Genomic DNA, 22,284 nt, shown 5'->3' with positions numbered 1-22,284 from the left:
AATTTCTGTAGCAACATACTGACGAGGGCAAGGAAAAATGGGAAATATGAGTTCCAGGGGACAGGGAGATATCCCTGGGGGAGTGCCTACCAATAGTTATTCCTGAAGAATGATAAGAAATTGGAAACATAATCCCAAAATTAGAGGAGATTGTAAAAGAAAAAATAAATTAAAAAAAGGTTAAATATTGTGTATCAGTCTGGACAAAAGAACCAGTTAAGGAAACAGCAGTATTTTGTCCAAAATACGGGTCTGATGAAAATTCAGGCTTTAAATTTATGTGTAAACAATAAGATTCCTTTTTCAGAGAAGGAGCCAAGTTATGCTACCTATAATCCTAATATTGTACCCGTGGCAGCAGCAGTCACTCCAGGAAGGGAGACAGGGACTGTAATTAACACTGTCCCTAAAGAAGGATCGTACTCTAGGCTCTGGCAAGAATTAGAACAAGGTAGAAGAGATATTGAGAATTTTGCCTTCCCTGATACTAACAGTACTAACACTAACTGTGTATCCTCTTAGGTGAACTACCCCCCCTCCTTACCAGCAGAGAGGTTAGGACTTTTAAGAAGGCGAGCAAGTCTTTATTCGAGGACCCCAACAGCCTAGTTGAACAATTAGACCAGTTCCTACGACCTGATTTATACTCTTGGGGGAGGGAATTATGTCTATAAGTATGTTGTTTACAGGGAAAGAAATGGGAATGATCAGGAGGAGAGCTGCTATACAAGAATGGGAAAGAGCTCATCCTCCAGGACCAGGGGTAATACCAGCAGGGCAGAAATACTCACTTGCCAATCCTGGCTGGAATAATAATAGTGTGCAACACAGAAATCATATGAGAGACTTGGGGTCAGAATGAGAAAGTACTTGGGGATGAGACCTGAGGACCCAGTATCCCAAGGGCTCTTGAAAGTTCATTGTGTGATTAAAGCCTGGCAAAATACGCAGAAAATGCTTCAGAAGGTGGGGGGATGTAGTGAACAGTCACTGGGGGACCCTCCTGCGGGAGGCCCTGGAGGTGTGTGTCCGGAGGGGAGATAAGAAGGAAAAAAAAAAAAAAAAAAGAGAGAGAGCGAAACTAATGGTATTGACAGTGCAGCGGGTAGTGAGGCAGAGGGTTGGAGAAAGAGGAAGAAAAACTTCAGGGAGAGTCAGGGCCAGGATGGAAAGGAGAGGAAGAGAGATGAAGGAATGGCATGCAAAGAAGGCTGCCTGTGTTGTAGCCTGAATCCTAGAAGGGACAGGCTTTGATAAGATGTTTTAAGTGTGACTAGGCTGGCCACTTCAAATAGGAATATCTGGAGTGGAAGAAGGAGGAAAGAAGGAAAATGGATGAAATATGGTATACTGATATGTTGTTTCAGCATCCTGGAGGGAAAAGGTATGGAATTAAGTTGGACCCTGACTGAGCCTTTGGTGCTGGTATTGGAAAAGTACAGGCTGGAGAAAGATAAAGGAAGTGTTAAAAGGGTTGCTGAAGGTGTTAAAGGTGTGGTATGTAGCATTTGACAGAGCTGTTTGAAGTTGAATGAGCAGGGAAAGAGGATGTAGGCATTATCTAAGTAACAGTCTAGAAGTTTTGGTATATTTGCTGTGGTGTTTGGTCAGTTTCCCAAGTATCAGGGAGGTGGACGGAGGGGGGACAGCCTGCTCCACCAGGAGCCACCGGCCGCAGGGGGGCTTTGGCTCCAGTGCCTGGAGCACCTCCTCCCTCTCCTGCGCTGACTTTGGTGTGTGCAGGGAGGTTTCTCACTCCTTGCTCTCCCAACTGCTGTTGAGCAGCAGGTTTTTGTTTGTTTCTTTGTTTGTTTGTTTTCATGGATGTGCTCTCACAGAGGCATCGACTGTGTTGCTCATGGCTTGGCTCTGGGCAGCAGTGGGCCCCTTTGGGGCCAGATGAAATTGTCCCTTATCTGCCACGGGGAGGCTTCTGGGTTTTTCTCACGGGGGCTGCCACTGCAGTTTCCTACCCCCACACCTCTCACACCCCCCGAACCTTGCCATCAAACCCAATACACTGGGGCAGCTAGGTCATTACTGGCTTGTAAAGTATCAGGGATTAAATTAACTAATGAAACTCTAAAAAGTGATGGGGGTAGAAGGGGCTGGGATAACAGTGCCACTTTTGGGGGATACTAAGCTGAGACTAGGGGATAAAATGATCACTGGGTAATTATTGTATGTACCCAAGGCAGGGACTAACTTGTTGAGAAGGGATTTGATGATTAAATTGGGCATTCAACTAGTAAATTGTTAGACTGGAATAACAGTGTTATTAATGGAGTGCTCTCAGGCCCTGAGAGCAAACATATATTCACCTCTGACTGGAAAGACCCTGAAATGGGGGCGGAAGCAACAATATAGGTGGACAATTTTACCTCAGGGGTTTACAGGGCCATCTATCTATTTGGGTAAATTCTAAAAAAGATTTTGGAGCAATTACAAATATGTGGAAAATCGATACTCCCTGATGGGAGAGAAATGCTGAATAAAGTGATAATGAGGCAAATATTAACTGTTTTACATCAAAAGAATCATTGGGAGGTGCAAGCAACGTGTGATGTTGTGCTAAGAAAGCATGTCTGTGTAGGAATATACACTTTAGGGAAGCACATATGCAGAGGATGTACTAGATGTCAAAAGGTAAATAAAAAGGTCTTCTGTAACCCATATAGAGGGGGATGGGAGCCAGGGATTTGACCTTTCCAAAGTATGCAGGTAGACTTTACTAAGTTACTTGTTTGTCCTAATTGACCACGTGACTGGATGGGTGTAAAGCTTTACTGCAAGGGTTAAAGCAGGCCTTAGAGATTGAGTGGGATTTTCACAGCCCCTGGCACCCCTCCTCTTCTGGGAAGGTGGAGCGAATGAATCAGACATTAAAGAAGCAATTAACTAAATTAGTGTTAGAAACCCAACTTCATTGGGTAAAATGCTTACTCCTACAGGTTCAAACAGCACCAAGAAAGGATATAGGAATTTCACCATATGGGATGCTGCTCAGATTGCCCTATCTGGGCAGAAGGGATGAGATACCACAATTCAAAACAAGAGAGTTTTCTTAAGAACTGTATTCTGGGGTTGTCCTCTTCTTTGTCATCTCTCAGGACCTGTGGGTTGTCGGCTCAAACCCCACCTTTGGAATTCCCCATTCACCACCATCACCCAGGAAATTGGGTCCTGATTCGGACCTGGAAACGGTCAACTCCTGCGTGAATGGGAAGGACAATTACTAACCACTGAAACAGCCATAAGAACTGTGGAAAAAGGTTGGACTCACTATACTTGAGTGAAGGCATCCGTCGACGCTAGTACCTGGGAAGCTGTTACTACAGAAGACTTGTTGGAAGTTGAAACCGAAGATAAAAATCTCATAGTGGACTCTGAGCAGGATAAGAGCTTACAATTGTAAACTAACCTTTTATTTTCACAGGTAACTAACGACTGTGACTTGTGATTGAGAGAAAGGCCAGATCTATAGCAAATTGCAGTGCTCCCAAGGGGGGAGTTGTTATAGTAGTAGTGTACATCTTATTCTTTGTATTGATAATTATTTGGAAACCTAAGGTTTAAGAAGAATGACAGGGAAAAAATCGATTACTAATTTTGTTTTTAGTGATTCTAGGCCTCAGAGAAGGCCTCGGTCAATTGGCAACTTGGAAAAGGCATGACCAGATAATAGCAAAAACGGGATACCCCATCAAAATATGGGTGACTGTGACATAGGGTTATGTACCACAAGCCGTCACGTTTGATGCTTGTGAGGAGTTAGCTTGTGGAGATTTAAATGCCCAACGACAACTGAGCAGAGAGAACAAATAACTGGGAGAGACCCAACAGCCAGATTGAGAATGTTTCCATATGGAAACAATCCTCTATTGCCATCAGAGAAAGGGAGAAACTCAAGGAGAAAACAGGAGAGAAAACAGGAGGCCCTCTGAAATGTGGCAGTTCAAACATTTGAGATTCAAACAGGGTATGGGGATGTGAATGCCTGGATAGCACGTACAGACTGGGCGATGAGACACTGGAGAGCAGCCTAGAAGAGAGGGATCTGGGGGTCGTGGTAGACAGCAAGTTGAATATGAGCCAGCAGTGTGCCCTGGCAGCCAGGAGGGCCAACCGTGTCCTGGGGTGCATCAAGCACGGCATCGCTAGTAGGTCGAGGGAGGTGATTGTCCCGCTCTACTCTGCGCTGGTGCGGCCTCACCTCGAGTACTGTGTGCAGTTCTGGGCACCACAGTATAAAAAGGACATGAAACTGTTGGAGAGTGTCCAGAGGAGGGCTACGAAGATGGTGAAAGGCCTGGAGGGGAAGACGTACGAGGAACGGCTGAGGGCACTGGGCCTGTTCAGCCTGGAGAAGAGGAGGCTGAGGGGAGACCTCATCGCAGTCTACAACTTCCTCGTAAGGGGGTGTCGAGAGGCAGGAGACCTTTTCTCCATTAACACCAGCGACAGGACCCGCGGGAACGGGGTTAAGCTGAGGCAGGGGAAATTTAGGCTTGACATCAGGAGGGGGTTCTTCACAGAGAGGGTGGTTGCACACTGGAACAGGCTCCCCAGGGAAGTGGTCACTGCACCGAGCCTGACTGAATTTAAGAAGAGATTGGACTGTGCGCTTAGTCACATGGTCTGAACTTTTGGGTAGACCTGTGCGGTGTCAAGAGTTGGACTTGATGATCCTTAAGGGTCCCTTCCAACTCAGGATATTCTATGATTCTATGAAATATACCGTCCAGAGTCTCAACCATAGCTACTGCTATGCTTGCGCCTCAGGATGACCGATTGCCCAGATAGTGCCCTTCCCATGGGGGTGGACCAAAGACTCCCAAGGGATGTGATGTATGCTTGCATTGTACCAAGAAAAGACTGCCTGGGGAAATGAGGCCTGTAAGTCTCTCTTTGCTGTTCCTTGTGTGATAGGGATATCAGGGCTCCCCCTGCATTCTCTACAGCTATAGGTAACCATACAGCTTGCCTCTCATGGCAGGGTGTGAGTGCTACCTGGCATCTGGGAGAATTTGCCTTGTGCTACCAAGGACTTGATGGGAAACTGCTCAAGACTAGAGATCCCCAGGGCAGATCTCTGGTGGTACGGTGGAGGGAAGATTTTACGGTCCACCCTACCATCTAATTGGGAAGGCACTTGTGCACTTGTTCAATTAGCTATACCCTATGTTATAAATGGCTCAGTCTTCAAATTAGGATTATAATCAAAGTTTACAATTTATTAAAGGAATAGAGGTAAGCAAACAGCGCTGGGTGCGTCGGGAGTCTCCGCTCCACCAGGACGTTGTCTCCACTCCACCAGGATGTTGTTAATGTCCTTAATCTCCTGGCCACCTGGCCAGATATCAGGGGCTTGCATAGTGTCCCATTCAGAAGCCATAACAGTCACTAGTTGTTAGCAGTTGTTCTGAAACCCCCAGACATCAGAGACTTCAAAGAAAGAACATACAAATACAAATAGCTCTCTATTGACACTTCATGAATTGTTAAAACTTTCCTCACAGGCCATCCACAGAGACACTCCAGTCACATCTATAGCAGTGCTAAATCAACCACAAAGGAGGCAAAAAAGCTGTAACTGTTAGGAATAAGAGTTCGGAATCAGTAACAAAAGCAAATAGGCTCATGGATTTGAGGAATATTTCTGAAGATTTGATAAATTGACTATAATGAGGGGGAGACTGGGACACTGGGAGGAAAGGGAAGAAACCACATCTGTGGAAGAATTAAATTGCCGGTGCAGGACCCAGAGACAGACAGAACTGTCTCCATGTCCTCCAGCAAGCTGCTACTGGCAGCAAAGGCGCTTTCTGCTGACCCCACAGCCCCCAACCTCAAGAATCAGCTGGCAGCAGCTGCACGGTAGGAGGAACTACTCAGGTTGCATGGAGGGAGGTGGTCAAGTGCCAAAGTTTGTGCTGGGTCTGCAACTTCACGAGTCCTGGTGTTTGCCTCCATGGAGCTCAGCTTGCTATGGGGCCATCCTGAGACCATTTATCTAACGTCATACTGACCTTGTTGCTCTATCACAGTCTTATCAGAAGAGACAGACCCTTGGGCAGGCAGGAATGTCCTCCAGCCAGAACCTCTGCCCATTTCCTACACCAGGACATGTTCCACAGCCAGGTTAAGGTGTTTGCAATAGTGGTAGCTCTGGGCGGTGAAGTTGGCACTGATCCAGGTATGTCTCTCCCCTGTCCTGGCAGGGCTGTGACTGACAGCATTAATCAGCTGATCACCATGTGCATCCAGCAGGCATCAGGACAGAAAGAGTGTGACAATGCCCTGAGGGAGCTGGAGGTGAGAATTGGAGGCCAGGGGCTTGGATTTGGTTGGGTGCTGAGATGTCTGGGGTGGGGAGAGGAGCAGCTCCTCTGTGCCATAAGAGGCAGGAGAGAGCAAAAAGGAGCTGTGAGTGCAAGGTGTGGGATGTGGAGAGTGCAAACCCTTCCCCTCGACATGACACCCTTGTCTCTCTAGGCGGTGAAGGAGCTGTTGGAGAACCCCATCCAGGCTGTCAATGACATGTCCTACTTCAACTGCCTGGACAGTGTCATGGAGAACTCCAAGGTGAGTGTCTTCCTTTGGATTAGATGCTCGGCTGGTGGAGCACAGTGAGCTCTGAGGCTGGAGCACCAGGCAGGAGGTGGTCTCCAGCTGGTGGTTGTGTATCCTGCAGGTGCTGGATGAGTCCATGGCTGGCATCTCCCAGAATGCCAAAAACAGCAAACTGCCCGAGTTCAGGGAGTCCGTCAGCGCTGCCTCCAAAGCTCTCTGTGGGCTGACAGAGGCAGCAGCCCAGGTGAGACGCGCTCAGTCCCATCCCCATGCATCGTGCCTGGTGCTGGGAGCCCTCTCCTGCCTCTGCCCTGGCACAAGCCCTCATTGCCTCTCTTGTGCTCGCAGGCTGCCTACCTGGTGGGAGTTTCTGATCTCAACAGCCAGGCTGGACAGCAGGGCTTGGTAGACCCCACTCAGTTTGCCAGAGCTAACCAAGCCATCCAGATGGCCTGCCAGAACCTAGTGGACCCTGCCTCCACACAGTCACAGGTGAGTATGAGGTGGGGCACCGTGATGGGCATTTTCTTGCCTAAAAGGGAGTGTTGCAAGAATGGGGAGATGCTGTGGATCCTGCCTCGATCTTCTCTTCTCCACAAGTGCTGTCAGCAGCCACCATTGTGGCTAAGCACACCTCGGCTCTGTGCAACACGTGCCGCCTGGCCTTCCGCACCGCCAACCCCGTTGCCAAGCGGCAGTTTGTCCAGTCGGCCAAGGAGGTGGCCAACAGCACCGCCAACCTGGTGAAGACCATCAAGGTGTGTTGGGGCAGCATGGGTGGCCCTGCAAGAAGCAGGCGGAGTAGAGATGGGAGGGTAGGTGGGATGTGGGGCATGCTCAGGGCTGGATAACTGCTCACTCTCTCCTGCACACCAGGCCCTGGACGGCACCTTCAATGAGGAGAACCGGGAGCGGTGCCGCACCGCCACAGCTCCTCTGATAGAGGCCATGAACAACCTGACAGCCTTCGCCTCCAACCCGGAGTTTGCCACTGTTCCTGCCCAGATCAGTTCTGAGGTGGGGTGCCGCCGGGGCAGGGAGGAGTGGCCTGCCTGTGGTGGGAGCTGCTGCAGGGTGGGGAGGAGCTGCATGCCTCAGCGCCAGTCCCTGCGGAGCGTGGGATGGGACCCAGAGCAGAGCTGATGTCTGGAGGGTGCAATGAGGAGGCAGCAGCGAGCATTGGGCATCAAGAGACTGCTCCTGGGTGAGGAGAAGGGGTAACTTCCCATGCATGCCTGTCCATCCATGTCACTGGGCCACCATCTCCCTGCACAGGGATGCAGAACCATGGAGCCCATCGTCTCGTCTGCCAAGACCATGCTGGAGAGCTCTTCTGGCCTCATTCAGACTGACCGCTCCCTGGCCGTTAACCCCAAGGACCCACTGCAGTGGTCGGTGCTGGCCAGCCACTCTCGCACCGTCTCAGACTCCATCAAGAAGCTGATCACCAACATGAGGTGAGGGCAGGCTAGGACCCTCTCAGCCAGTCTGGTGTGCTTGGCCAGAGCCCCCACTGACCAGTACCCCCGGTTGGACTCATTCCAAGATGATGTTTTGGCTCATCTTGCTCCTGTTCTCCTTGCTGTTGCAGGCAAGGGATGGGATGGAAGGTGCTGTCCTTCTTGCAGCACTGAAATGGTTTGATGGGAGACACATGCTGGTGAGCACGGGCTGGTAGGGCTGTGGGGCCTGGCTCTAACACCAGATTGCTTGAGGAGAGGGGTCCTGCCCCCCACAAGCACCAGTTGAGTTGTGTGGTAAAGGGGTGGCGTAGCACCAGGCAAGCCTGGTACAATGCTAATCCATCTGTCACGCAGGGACAAAGCTCCTGGACAGAGGGAGTGTGATGAGGCCATTGACATCCTGAACAGGTGTATGCAGGAGGTAGACCAGCCCTCCCTTGAAGCCAGCAGCCAGCAGCTGGCCCCTCGAGAAGGCATCTCCCAGGAGGTAAGTGGGGGGCAGCAGCATCCTTTTCTGGAGCCCCTGCTGGCTTCCTCTGCTTTCACACAGGGCTTTGGCAACCCTCCTTGGGTCTTTAGCAGGAGGCCTGCATCCATCCAGTCTAGTGCTGGATAGAGCAGCTTTGTTCCAAGCTTTGTGTCCTTGCTGCATGTCTGTCTCAGTGAAACAGAGCAGGGCTGTGCTGCACCTGGGAAGGGCTGTCTGGTCACACAGCCCTTAGAGACAGAGCTTGTTTAGCGATGAAATCAGGAATTCGGAGCCTTGCTTAATGGCAGCAGGTTAACTCCTCTCTAGCAGAGCTCAGCGAGGCCAGCCTTGCCATGCACTCTCTTTGCAACAGGCTTTACACAACCAGATGATTACAGCTGTGCAGGAGATCAACAATCTGATTGAGCCCGTGGCCGGTGCAGCATGGGCTGAGGCCTCACAGCTGGGACACAAGGTAATGGGAGGGGAGGGATGGGGAGAGGGTGTTCAGGCACCAGGCGTATGGAGGAGTCCACATCAGGAGGAGAGGTTTTGACCAGCGTGTGCTAGGAGCTACTGACACTGCTCTTCCCTAGGTGTCCCAGATGGCTCAGTACTTTGAGCCGCTCATTTTGGCAGCTATCGGTGCTGCCTCCAAGACACCCAACCACCAGCAGCAGATGAACCTCCTGGACCAGACCAAAACGCTGGCTGAATCTGCCCTGCAGATGTTGTACACTGCCAAGGAGGCTGGTGGGAACCCCAAGGTGAGCAGGAGGTGCATGTGGCAACAGTGTGAGCCTCAGACATTTGTCACATGTCATACATGCATGCTGGGCACCAAAATCCCTAGCAAGTGTCTGGTGTCCCTGCTGGGGGGGCAGCTTCCTTCTCTCATTCCATCTCCTCCTTGCAGCAAGCTGCCCAGACACAGGAGGCTCTGGAAGAAGCTGTGCAGATGATGAAGGAGGCTGCGGAGGACCTGACCACCACACTGAACGAGGCAGCCAGCGCTGCAGGTGTTGTCGGGGGCATGGTGGACTCCATCACCCAGGCCATAAACCAGGTGAGGGGAACACAGAGAGGGATGGGGCTGAAGGAAAGGAGAAGTCAGAGTCAAACCCTATGTGGGACTTAGTTGTTTCTTGTCTTCCTTGGGATGCTGGCTCTGAGTCCTGCTTGGGAAGGAGAGGCACTGCACTTGAGCAACCAAAGAGGCAGGGAGAGATGCAGGAAGATGTTTAGATCTTTCCCCATTGGAGTTCTGGGGGCCAGTCTGGGGAGGGAGTGCCCAGGGCCATAGTGGGCATAACCCCAAGCAGGGAAGCACAAGTCTCTTGCCGTGCTGTAGTCAAGGAGTGTCTCTGGGCAGGGGCTGGAGCCAAACTCTCCTGATGTTCTCTTGCAGTTGGATGAGGGGCCAGTGGGCGAGCCAGAGGGGACCTTTGTGGACTACCAGATCACGATGGTGAAGATGGCCAAGGCTATTGCAGTGACTGTGCAGGAGATGGTGGGTGCAGGGGCCAGTAAGGCTGCCACTGCACTCCTATTCACCCCCACTCGAGACAGGAAGCAGAAAGTGGTGCTGCAGTATCACCCAGGCAGGGCAGCTGTCCTCCTTGCTTACCTGTCCTACCATAGGGCCCACCTGAGCCCTGTTCTTCTTCCATCGGCAGGTCACCAAATCCACCACCAACCCGGACGAGCTGGGCATACTGGCCAACCAGCTGACCAACGACTATGGGCAGCTGGTGCAAGAGGCCAAGCCAGTGGTGCTCACCGCTGAGACCGAGGAGGTGAGAGGGTTGGTGGAGAGGAGCTGGGTGGGGTGGTTGGTGTGTCCCATCAGGTATGATGGGTGCAGGGGTTAGTTCCCTTCAGGCTCTCTCATGCACCCATTTGCCTCCAGATAGGCTCCCACATCAAGTGCCGGGTCCAGGAGCTGGGTCACGGCTGCACCACCCTGGTGACCAAGGCTGGAGCCCTGCAGTGTAGCCCCAGCGATGCCTATACCAAGAAGGAGCTTATAGAGAGTGCGTGCAAGGTCTCCAAGAAGGTGAGCTGCCCCAAGGGTCCCAGAGCAGGTAACAGGAGAGTGGAGGCAGGCGCTGGGAGGAATGCCAGATTGAGCCATGTGCCCTTTGAGCCTCCACCTTGGGTTCTCTTGTTGTCCTGCTGGGCTCTGTCTGCTCTCTGTGCCATGCTTGCCCTGGCACAATTCAGCTGGTGGGGCGTGGGATGGGTTCCCTTCCTGGCACCATAACAACAACTTGCGCTGCAATGGGTAACTGCAATGGCCAGGTGCTACCTGCTGAAGTGCTGGTAATGGCCTGCTGAGAAAGACTGTTCCACACCTTGGTGGCAGCCCAGGGCTCTCTAAATCAGCCATAGAAGAGGTGTGTGTAGCATTTGCTGCGTCTCTAGTAAGCCTGCAGCTCATGCTAGGTGATCAATATCCCCAGCATCTTTTGCTAGTACAATGGAAAGCATCCTGCCCATCAGCCAGTCTAAAAAGCACAGTGATTAATAACATACAAAAAATAGTTTAAAAAATCCAACTGATAAGGGTAGAGCTGCAATGCTTGCAAGCAAGATTACAAAAGCAAAACAAACGCTGGTTCATACTGTCTGGCACGTCTGCATGCCCAGGGCCTCTTGTAGGTTCTTTCTTTCCAACCTTACTTTCCATCAGGAAACTTATTCTCTTATGAGTGCTTGCCAAAGTGCAGAAATTGAATTTAGCGCTTACAGAAGGAATGAGCTGTAACATTCTGATAAGGTGCTAGCCGTATTTGTTTGGAAAGTAGCAGAGTCCAATGTCTCCTGCACCCCCAAGCATGATAGGTATGAGATAAAAATAAATGGAAGCTAAGAAGGGGTGTCCAGACCATACAATTCCTGAGACCTCTCCTTGGATTGATTTATCCTGGGGAGGTGTCAGAGGTGTGTGGTGGGGATTGCATGAACCTGCTCTGCCTCACTCAGTCACCCTGCTTGTACCATGCAGGTGTCCCATGTACTGGCAGCCCTGCAGGCTGGAAACCGTGGGACGCAAGCCTGCATCACTGCTGCCAGCACTGTCTCTGGCATCATCGCTGACCTCGATACCACCATCATGTTTGCCACAGCAGGGATCCTCAATCAGGAGAACTCGGAAACCTTTGCTGACCACAGGTACCAGGGTGGGGGGTAAAACACCTTGGCCAGCCCCTGCTCAGCTGAGGATAGGTGGGGCAGGCTCTGTCCCTCTGTCTTGCATCTTTGTAAGCTGTGGACCAGCTCCAAGGAGACCTGCAAGTTCGGGTCATACTGGCTGTTTCCCCCTCCAGCTCATACAGATGAAAGGCAGGGAGCAAGGAGCACATGTGCATGTAGAGGCAGATGTTTGTCTGTCATTACTTAGCACCTTGTGCACGCACACCTCTGCAGGGCTGCATCCTCTCTGACTCCCTTCTTCTCACCAGGGAGGGCATCTTGAAGACAGCCAGGGCACTGGTGGAGGACACCAAAGTGCTGGTACAGAACGTCATGACCAACCAAGAGAAGCTAGCCCAGGCTGCCCAGTCCTCTGTGACCACCATCACCCACCTGGCAGAGGTGGTGAAGCTGGGTGCTGCCATCCTGGGATCTGAAGACCCAGAGACTCAGCTAGGATGGGGTGTCTGTGGTGAACAGAGGCTGCTTATAGTTTGTGTGAAGGGGTTGGAGCTGAGGGTAAAAGGTCATCTGGTGCTCTGGGCTGGACTCTGCACATCTTGGAGAACACTGGCTGAGCTTTGCCTGCTAGCAGAACTGGCTGATTTGAACTCCATGTATATGGCATGTTCTGGGGTGCCCTAATTTTCTGCTGCTGGGCCACACCACCTACAGCCTGACTGTGACCACAGCAAGCCATGACCCTGGTCTTGCTCTTCCTAGGTGGTTCTGATCAATGCTGTGAAGGATGTGGCCAAGGCACTTGGGGACCTGATCAGTGCCACCAAAGCAGCTGCTGGCAAAGCTGGGGATGACCCCACTGTCTACCAGCTGAAGAACTCTGCCAAGGTCTGCACTGGGGCACAATGGGGAGAAGGGAATGGGGCAGGAGGGCTAGAAAAAGCAGGAAGGTGCTTCTGTGCCTGTCTAGGGATGGGAGGACAACTGGGAGGTAGTCAGGGCAAGGGGACACATAAAAGGTAGGGCATAACACAAAGTGGGAGATCAAAATGAGGTGGAGTATGGAGAAGGAAGGGACAGTTTGGGACCAAACCACAAAGGGAGGGACAGGTGCTGGCAGCGTTCCAGAGCTTTCTTGGGGCTTTTTCCCAGTTCTGTTCTCCCTTCCACAGGTGATGGTCACCAACGTCACTTCCTTGCTGAAGACGGTGAAGACTGTCGAGGACGAGGCCACGAAAGGGATGCGTGTGCTGGAGGCCACGATAGAGCACATCCATCAAGAGCTGGTGGTGAGTACAGCCACAGCATTGCGGCTGGCCTCCTGCCCTCCTGCTGCCCTGCGCCTCACCCGACTCTCTGTTCTCAGGTCTTCTCCTCCCCAGTGCCTCCTGCCCAGGTCTCGACCCCAGAAGACTTCATCCGAATGACAAAAGGCATTACGATGGCCACGGACAAAGCTGTGGCCGCTGGCAACTCATGTCGGCAGGAGGATGTCATCGCCATGGCCAATCTGAGCCGCTGTGCCATCGCAGATATGCTGCACGCCTGCAAGGTGCCGCGTGGGTAGTCAGGGGACATGGGGCTGGCACAGGTTTGGGGGGACAAGCCGGGTGCCCTCCACGAGCCCCATTGTGGCAGGGGAGGCGTCTGGATGCGAATCGCTATCTTTGGGTTCCAGGAGGCTGCCTACCACCCAGAGGTGAGCGCGGACGTGCGGCAGTGGGCGCTGCGCTTTGACAGGGAATGTGCTGGTGGCTACCTGGAGCTGCTGGAGCACGTGCTGGTGGTTAGTGTCCCCAGCCCCATTCCCATGTTTTGCTGAGGCCACCCATAGATACCGGGGTGCTCCCCAGATCCCCAACTTCCTATGGGCTCTGCAGCTCTTCCCTCTGAGGTCTTTTAGTGTGCTCCCCCTTACTGCCTGTCCCTGAAGCACCCAAGGTGAGTCCTGCCATGGGGCTGAGCACAGGGGAGGAGGTAACATGCAGTGGCCACTGGCATGCAGGTCGTGCTGCCTGTCCTTCAGGTCCTGACATAAAGGAGAGACCTGCTGGCTGCCTTGAGACTGCACAGCTCTTCATTGCTGCAGTGCTCTGGGCTAATGCTGTTAAAGTTGCTTTGACCTGACCTAGACATTTGATGTCAAAATCATCTTGAAAAAGCAGGTGCCAGATTCCTCTTCCCTTCCTTGCCCCTGTACCTAGCGTGTGGCTCACCTCCATCCCCATGATGGTCCCATACAGGAAAGGAGCACCTCCCGTGTTCCCTGATTGCTTAGGCAGGCAAGGTGAGGAGGGATGGGAGGGCTGCCTATAATTACTTACAGAAGCAGATGTCAGAGTGATCAACAAGCTCTGAAGAAAAGTATTTGGGTAACAACAGATGGAGATTAACTGGCCATAAACAGAGGCTGGAAATTTACAACACAGGAACAGAATCCTGAAGCAGCTTCCATTATGAGTAGTGGGAATGAGAAACTTAGCCAGTGTGAAAACAGAGCTCATTAAGCTTACACAAGAGTGTGCGAGACAGGCAGTGCCTGCAGTGGCAGAGGTGTTGACTGCAAAGGCCAGCTGCACTCTTTTGATCCAGTCTTCCTCCAGCTTAGTCCTCCCGAGTACTTCAGTTGGCTGCTTTAATTAGCTATCCTACAAGATCAGTGTAGTTCATATGAAGCGAATTAAGGCTAGATTAACCAAGAGTTGGGAAGAAAGGATTCAGTGAAGTGCTTCCAGTGGTTTGCATTCTTGGCAAGATTGTAAGAGCTGATCCTGCTGCAAGGATGCACAGAATGTGTGCCTGTAGATCTGATGATAGCCCTGGACCTGAAGCAAGGAAAAAGAGCAAGCATGGGGTCAGTTATGCAGCATGATTTCACTAGGTTGGTTAAAAGGGGATTAAAAACAAAGAGGGAGGTAGGCAGGACCCAAGGGCTAGACATTGAAGCCAGACGGGGGAAATCAAAGGATGGTTTTATCTGAAAGACATAACCATTGGGATACAGTTACAAAGAGCAGTGAGTTTTTCATACTCTGCATCTAGATCAAATTTCTTTCTGGAAGATGCTTTAGTCACACATAAGTCATCGCAGCCAAGACTGAAATGCTAGGTGAAATTCTCTGGGTGACCTGTTGTTAACAGATGATTGGGCTAATGACATACTGTGGCAGTGCCCAAGGTCAGACTACTTGCAGAAGCATGTTATTCCACTGCATTTTGGGTGTAAGCTTCCATCTGTCATGCAATGTCTCCTGAATATCATACATGCAGTCCATCCCATGAAATATTCATTGGAGGTACATCTTAGTAAGCTTATGGCCTCTAGAAAGAGACCATTTAGCAATTTTAAAAATCTTGTCAGAGCAGATGATAGACTTAATAATACTGCTTTTTGTCCAGACATGCTCACGAGGGCAAATTGGCCATTGCTGTCAGCTTGGGGGCTCCCTGCCATATGCAACTGCCATGACTTTGCTGGGATGGCCCCACACAAGTCCCAAATAAAGTCAGGAACCCTCCAGACTCTGCAGCACTGTGGTCTGTGAATGCAGGAAGCCAGCACAGAGGTCACATTTATGGGAGGGCAGCAGGTTCCCGGAAGGCAGCAAGCAGAAGGGATGAGGAGGTGCTGATGGGGCAGTCTGCAGCGCTGAGCCCTGCCCCACATTGAGGGATGTAGAAGAGAAGGTTATGGACAGGATACTGCCTTACACCCCAGCATCAGTGAAGACTGTTGCTGTATGTATGCTGGATCTGTCCCTTTGGGAACCAACGCCTCAGCGTGCGAGCAGAAGTGGTTAGAGTTCAAGAGAGTTATTTGTCTCGGAATGGAAAACTTGGCTCCCAGCAAAAGAGTAAGCCAGCAGCGTATTTCACTGGGGAGGGGAAGGAATTTGAACCTCCATGGGGACTTGTTATTTAATAACAATAGGTCTCCATCACCAAAAGCAGAGAAATGCAGGGTGAGAACTGCAGTTAAAGAGTTCAGGGTGGGGAGAAATGAGGTGCCAAGCGGGGTGAGGAGGAGAGCTGCTCTGGGTGCGGGTGCCTCCTCCAGCCCTGGGAGCCTCAGGAGCCTGTCCATCAGGAATTATGCAGGGCTGAAGTATGAAGTGGTGATGGTAGCAGGGCCTGGAACCTCTGAGCCTTCCTCCCCACCTCTCCATCTCACCTCCTTCACCCCACCCCATGCGTATCCCCATTGCCTGCACGTCTCTGCCAGAGCATTCACTGCTTTCTTCTCTCTTCTCCATCCTCCCCCATCAGCTGGTGAGTAAAGTGACACTTGGTGTGCCTGCCAGTGTCTAACCTCAGCATGAGCAGCGTGTCTGTGTTCCCAGCCCGGCACTGGGGTGGCGCTGTGCCTACGTGGTTTGGGGCAGGACCCCGCTGTCTGTGTCTGTACTCATCCCTGCTCAAGCTAATGTGTGGCCTCCGGTGTGCTGTAGTGTGTGCATGCCTGCCCTCCATCCCAGCTGCAGGGGGGATCTTCTGGGAAGGGGACATGTCCCTGCAGGGGCTGGGACCTGGCTTCAGGGTCCTTCCGTGCCCAGCTTGTGTTTGCAGATGAATCTCGGAAAGGGGAACGGTGAGGGGGGATGGCTTTCTGGAGCTTGAAGTGCTTTGAAGAGGGGAGAAAAGTTGATCCTGGGGGGCAGCTGCTGAGTGCTGGAAGGACCCTGACTTGAACTGAGGACCTTGGTGCTGCAAGATGTCCCAGAAGCCATGGACTGAACAGGGCCAAGGAAAAGGAAAAGATCATCCTGTCCCCACACAGGAGGAGACCAGCCAGCGTCGCTTGAGACAGGATGGCAAACAGTGAACAATACATACTCACAGGGGGTGGGGGTTCCTGCTCTCTTTCTGTGGGGGGAGCACCTCAAATGGACTTACAGGGTCCCCTTGTTTTGCAGTGGCACCAGCAGCAGCCTGAAATGTGTGGCTGCTGGTGCCATGGGCCCTAGGTGGGACTGGTGGTACTTTTTCAGGCAGATGAATTCTGGGGGCGAGGGGCAAAACAGGGTCAGAAGGAGCTGCCAGGTAGGGTCCACCCTCTGCTTTGTGATCTCCCTAAGGTGCTTAGACCTGCTCCTTTCCCCCAGATCCTGCAGAAGCCAACCCACGAGCTGAAGCAGCAGCTGGCTGGGTACTCCAAGCGGGTGGCCAGCTCTGTCACTGAGCTCATCCAAGCAGCTGAAGCCATGAAAGGTGAGTTCCATGGCTCTGTCCACCTTCAGGACAGCATCTAAGCCTGGGGCTCAGCAGCTGATGGGAGGAGGTAGGGTGGATCAGAAATGAAGCCATATGTGGCTTTAACCTGTTTTGTTTTCTGTCTTCTCTAGGGATGGAGTGGGTTGACCCAGAAGACCCCAAGGTCATTGCTGAGAACGAGCTGCTGGGGGCAGCGGCTGCCATTGAGGCTGTAGCTAAGAAGCTAGAGCAGCTGAAGCCAAGGGCCAAGCCTAAGGTAGCATGGGGTACTGAGCCCCACCTGAACCCCCTCTGGGGCAGGCCCTTCTCTCCTGAGTCCCACAGCCATCACTCCTGTCCCCAGCTCTACGTGTGCCCCCCTCAGCCCCCTGCCACCTTCCTGGCAGCCCCGTGTAGGACTCACGCTCCTGTTTTTGTGTACAGCAAGCAGATGAGAGCCTGGACTTTGAGAAGCAGATCCTGGAAGCTGCCAAATCTATTGTGGCAGCTATGAGTGCCCTGGTGAAGGCAGCCTCGGCAGCCCAGCGAGAATTAGTGGCCCAAGGAAAGGTAAGGCTGGGAAGGGGAAAGAAAGGAACAGTGTGTGAGTCAGTACCAAAGCACTGTGTGCACAATTTGTGGGGTCCTGGGCTGACCCCTTGGAGGTGGGCTTGCTCAGAGACATTGAGGTGAAGGTGGGTGGGATGTTCTAGCAAGGACCCTGGGGCTGAAGTTGGCAAGATGCAGAGCTTTCACGGAACAGGCAGGTGGATCTAGGACTGTGGTGGGCTCCCTCCCTTCTCCAGTGGCTGCCCGCAGCCCTCGTGCTTCACTAGTCCTCTCCTGCCTCACAGGTGGGAGCCATCCCAGTCAATGCAGTGGATGATGGGCAGTGGTCCCAGGGACTCATTTCAGCCGTGAGTATCAAGGTCATGTAGTGCCTGTGGGGCAGGGGACATCTTCCCTTGTTCTTGCTCCAAAAAAGGGGATGCGCTGCCCTTGTGGGATGCCTCCATGGAGGAGGCATCCCCACTGCTTGCTCCCTCTCCCACCAGCTGGGATATGGCATGAAAACTGATTGATTGTCCCCATCCCAAGCCCTATGTCCTCCCTGGGACCCTCTCCTGGGAGGCTCCCACACCCCTCTGACACTCTCTTGCTGCAGGCATGCATGGTGGCTGCTGCTACCAACAACCTGTGTGAAGCTGCCAACGTGGCAGTGCAGGGCCACGCCAGTGAGGAGAAGCTCATCTTGTCAGACAAGCAGGTGGCTGCCTCCACAGCACAGCTCCTGGTGGCCTGCAAGGTGAAGGCTGACCATGACTCAGAGGCCATGATGAGGCTCCAGGTGAGTCCCAGGCTGCCTTTGAGCCCCAGCTGCCTCCTCCAGGCTCCTGAACACCCATGTGGGTGCTTGAAGGGTGGGTGGTGGTGAGAGGGGGCATGTGGGACTGTGGGATGAGGCCATGGCACAGAGGAAGCATCTCCACAAGGTTGTGCTCCCTGCCTGCATACTGTCAGTGGTTCACTTGGATGCAGGCTCCATGTAGCTTGGACCTTAGCTGCATGCATGCATAATTCTGGGCTCCTGTCCACCAGGCTGGGATTGCTGAGCCGGGAACATTCAGGGCTGATGGTCTGGCTTGAGAATGCCTGAAATGTGTTCACCGAATCCCTGGCATTAATGTCTGGGGACATATTTTGTCATAGGAGATTAACCCTCCGTGACCATGGCATGGAGGTTAATGCTCACATACTGGGGGTTAACACAAGGATCCCAGTGGGACCTTGGGTGTGGCACCTCAGGGCAAAATCTGGGACAGGTCAGCCAGGCTGCCCTGAAGTCCCTGCCCTGCTACTCAGAAGGGAGCAGAGTGAGGGAAGCGCCACAGGAGCCTGACTGGGAGCAGCAGCGCCTAAAATGGTCATGAGCAGTGCTGCTGGCAGCAAGCCATCCTCAGGGATCTCTGCCTGCAGCTCCCACCTCTCCCGGCCACCTCTCCTGCCCTGCTGGGACAGGGCTTCCCCTGCCAAGGCAGCAGTTGTGCCCCAGGCTTAGGATGCTGTTTCCCCACCTCTTTCCCACTCCAGGCCGCCGGCAACGCCGTGAAGAGAGCATCAGATAATCTGGTGAAGGCAGCACAGAAGGCAGCTGCCTTTCAGGACTACGATGAGACTGTGGTGGTGAAGGAGAAGATGGTGGGGGGAATTGCACAAGTGAGGAGTGGGGCTACTCCAGTGGGGCAGGGGGAGCTTTGGCTGCCACCACTACAGCCATGTCCTACCATCCACCAACACAGAGTATGTTCCCAAAGAGCCTCAAAACAATGCTGCAGACAGGGAAATGGCACCCATCCCACCCAGCTGGGCTTTGCAGTCTTCCTGCTGCTTGTAGCTGCGGGCACAGCCAGTGAACATGCTCATCCTGATGTCCTAACAGTGTAACACCCTGCCTTCTTGGTGTGACACCTGTGCCATACCAGCATCCAGGATGCGTGCAAAGGGCAGAGCATTGCATAAGGGATGGGTGCAGCCCAGTGTGGGGTGGCACAGGTTCCATCTCTGCCTCCTGGATGTGAGACCTGCCTGCAGGGCACATTGCACTTTCCCATGTCTCCCAAAGAGCATGGTCTGGGATGCAGGGACTGCTCTGGAACCACGAGGTGGGAGGGGATGGGAGGGCGCAGAGCAAGGTGTGCTCTCTGTCACTGCCATGGGCTGCTGAGACATCTCACTGTGTTCCCTTAGCAAATCATTGCAACCCAGGAGGAGATGCTGCACAAGGAGTGGGAGCTGGAGGAGGCATGCAAGAAGTTGGCTATGATCCGGCAGCAGCAGTACAAGTTCCTGCCCTCCGAGCTGCAGGAGGAGGAGCAGAACTGAGCCCCACGCCACCGCTCTGTGCCTGGGCAGAGCCTTCCTGCCATTCACTGCACAGACTGCTGACGACGGCTCCTATTTAAGACACCCCACCTCGAGCAACGCCGGGCTGCCTCGGGTAGACTAGAGCCCTGCCTGCACCAGCGCACCAGGACTAACCCATACACTGCGCAGCACTGCCCCGAGCAGGTACCACACCAGCATCTCCGCTTCGCCACCCAGCCCGCCTTCCCACGCGCCCGCGCCAGGGCCCAACCAGCACCCCTGTAGGGGGCTGCTAGGAGTGGGACCTGTCCTGGACCGGCTCAGGGTGCCCCTGCTGCTAGCCCCAGTTGCAGGGACATAGGGCTCCCTCCTGTGGTGGGTCCCGGCCCTCCAGACCTTTCAGAATTTTTCTTGTGCCTTTGTTGTTCCTTCTCTAGCTCCTTTCTTCTCCCTCCTCCAGGTAGGAGAGGGGAAGGCTGGTGTCTTGCCCTATCTTGTACGCTGCTCTGCACCTTCCTTTGCTACGCTCTTGCACAGAGCCGCCTTTCACCTGTTGCCTTACTGCTGGCTGAATTGCCCACCCCTCTTCCTCTGCAGCATCCCCAGGAGGCACTGAACCACCCCAGAGCATCCTCTCCAGTCTGGGCTTCTTGCTGGAGGCCCAGGCTCACCACCACAGTGCCTCTGCTCAGGGCTGGTGCAAGATGGCTTTGCCCCAGAGCTGGTCTCCCCCACCTTGTCCCCTTTTCTGAGGATCCTGCCTCTCTGCCCTCCTCCTTTTCTTTCCCAAGTGCCTGCATTGTTTTCCAAGATTTTCCAGTATTCTTTATAACTTCTAAATGTCTGTAGTATTGAGCCTGCAGCTTTCAAAGTTCATTTATCTCCTTGTTCACGTCATCCCCACTAACTGCCTGCAGCCCAGTGCCTGTCCAGGGGCCCGGAACTCCTCACCCCTCCATGGCTCCAGGACCCTATCCCTCCCCTTGCACTTGCTGAGGTTTCTCTCAGTATTTTGATACTTTAAGCATCCCCTATTACACATAGAAGGAAGCCAGCTCTCCCTGAGGCTCTAGGGTGCGGTAGGGGGATGAGGATGGCTCCTTGGGAAGATGCCTTCATCAATAAAAAAGGATTTTCTGCTTTCTCCGTGCATATGTCGATGGGGAGGTGCAGGGAAGGGGAGATTGCAACCCAAGGAGGTGGCCAGCATCTCAGTTTGGGTCTGCTAGGTTGACCTGGGGCACTGGGACGGTGCAGGGTGGCCCCAAGGAGTAGGGCTGGTGGGCAGGGGTGCCGCAGACCCCACCGCGGGCTGTGTGAGGGGACTGCCAGCCCTCCTTGGTGGTGGTGGGGAAGCGCAGTGCGGGTGCTTATACAGCATGGAAACTATTTGAGACATGTCCAGGAGCGGCACTCAGCTGTCTGGACCCCTTCTGCCAGCCATGTGCAGTCCTTGCAGGTGCTGCCAGGGGCCAGGGAGGATTTTGTTGCTGGGGGATTTGAGGGCCGGCCGGGCTTCAGCGCAGCAACTGCCCCTGGGGCTTTGCACTCCTGGCCCCATTCCTGCAGCCAGCTGAAAATATCCCTGGGCAGGGCAGCAGGAGGGGGTGCAGGTGGGTCATCCCCCAGTATGCTGACCCCCCCAAACCACCCCGGTTGGGGCTGCGGCCGTCTGCATGCCAGAGGGCCAGGAATGTGGCCTGAGCTTTCCTGGCTGCTGGTGCTGAGCTCAGGCCCTGAAATAGCCCCCTGGGGCTGACCTGTGCAGGTGGCAGCTGCCCCAGCTTGGCTACTTCCCCACCTGCTCCCATGCCATCACTCAGCTGGGTTTGGGGAGACCCGAGTGGTGGAAGGGATGCTGTGGGGCGGAGTGGGGACACTTCTTTCCCTGCGATCTGTCCCCTGCACCCTGCATCCCCCCCTCCCCAGAACATACCAGCACCAGCAAACACTCAAGAGGCTGAGTTGCCCTGTGAGTATTGCATGTCACAACTCTGCAAGGCCTTTGCTTGGGGCGGGGGGGCATGTTGTGGGGCTTGGGGCTGTTCTGGGTCCCCCCACAGCACAGCAGCATCCCACAGCATCCCAGCTGAGCCTGGGGTACTGGCACGCCCAGGGTGCTGAGATGCTGTCCCCCCTCACCTGGGACATTCTCCCATGGTGGCCTGTTTCCAGGGCAGATTTGTGCCTCCCACAGGAATCCTAGCCCTCCCAGCTGTCCCCTGACAATCTGTGCTGACCTGACCTGGCACCAGGCTCCCACCCAGGTACAACCAGACATGGGACCCTCTGATCGCACAGCAAGGAAAGCAAGCAGGCACGTCCCACCCTGCCACCCCTGGACCTGGGCAGGGGGCTGCCAGCAGTGGGGACCCCTGGCCACATCCTCTGGACGAGGGGAGGAGACACAGATCCCAGCACTAAATCCATGTGGGAGGGACATGGGGCAGGATTCAGCCTGTCCAGAGCTCCGGCCCCATAAATATTTCTGGCTGGATTGTGGGGGGTATTTTTGCACACAGGTTCCAGCAGGCACAAGTGGTGCTTGGACTTGGGACACCTCAGTCA

The 22,284-nt window shown here is 53.5% G+C and overlaps 2 protein-coding genes across 2 annotated transcripts in view; one reads left to right on the top strand and one right to left on the bottom strand.

Moving 5' to 3' along the window:
• The window catches only part of LOC137847427 (talin-1-like), a 44,767-nt gene extending 23,257 nt beyond the window's left edge, over nt 1-21,510 (top strand). Inside the window, 29 exon segments of the mRNA XM_068665700.1 lie at nt 5,520-5,589; nt 5,797-5,877; nt 6,222-6,315; nt 6,496-6,585; nt 6,695-6,817; nt 6,922-7,069; nt 7,174-7,331; nt 7,450-7,590; nt 7,849-8,030; nt 8,391-8,523; nt 8,879-8,980; nt 9,102-9,272; nt 9,422-9,571; nt 9,914-10,015; nt 10,182-10,301; nt 10,415-10,561; nt 11,513-11,679; nt 11,970-12,165; nt 12,424-12,549; nt 12,834-12,950; nt 13,028-13,213; nt 13,340-13,447; nt 16,764-16,869; nt 17,004-17,128; nt 17,296-17,421; nt 17,706-17,768; nt 18,017-18,199; nt 18,943-19,068; nt 19,600-21,510. Of these exon segments, the coding sequence (XP_068521801.1) occupies nt 5,520-5,589; nt 5,797-5,877; nt 6,222-6,315; nt 6,496-6,585; nt 6,695-6,817; nt 6,922-7,069; nt 7,174-7,331; nt 7,450-7,590; nt 7,849-8,030; nt 8,391-8,523; nt 8,879-8,980; nt 9,102-9,272; nt 9,422-9,571; nt 9,914-10,015; nt 10,182-10,301; nt 10,415-10,561; nt 11,513-11,679; nt 11,970-12,165; nt 12,424-12,549; nt 12,834-12,950; nt 13,028-13,213; nt 13,340-13,447; nt 16,764-16,869; nt 17,004-17,128; nt 17,296-17,421; nt 17,706-17,768; nt 18,017-18,199; nt 18,943-19,068; nt 19,600-19,734 (3,776 nt within the window). The 3' untranslated portion in view covers nt 19,735-21,510.
• LOC137847036 (non-lysosomal glucosylceramidase-like) overlaps nt 1-22,284 on the bottom strand; it is a 393,739-nt gene that overhangs the window by 48,947 nt on the left and 322,508 nt on the right. The window lies entirely within an intron of this gene.

This window comes from Anas acuta, chromosome W (genome assembly GCF_963932015.1).
Source record: "Anas acuta chromosome W, bAnaAcu1.1, whole genome shotgun sequence".
NCBI lineage: Eukaryota > Metazoa > Chordata > Aves > Anseriformes > Anatidae > Anas > Anas acuta.
Note: the sequence above shows the minus strand (reverse complement) of the source record. Positions and strands in the feature narration are given on the sequence as shown.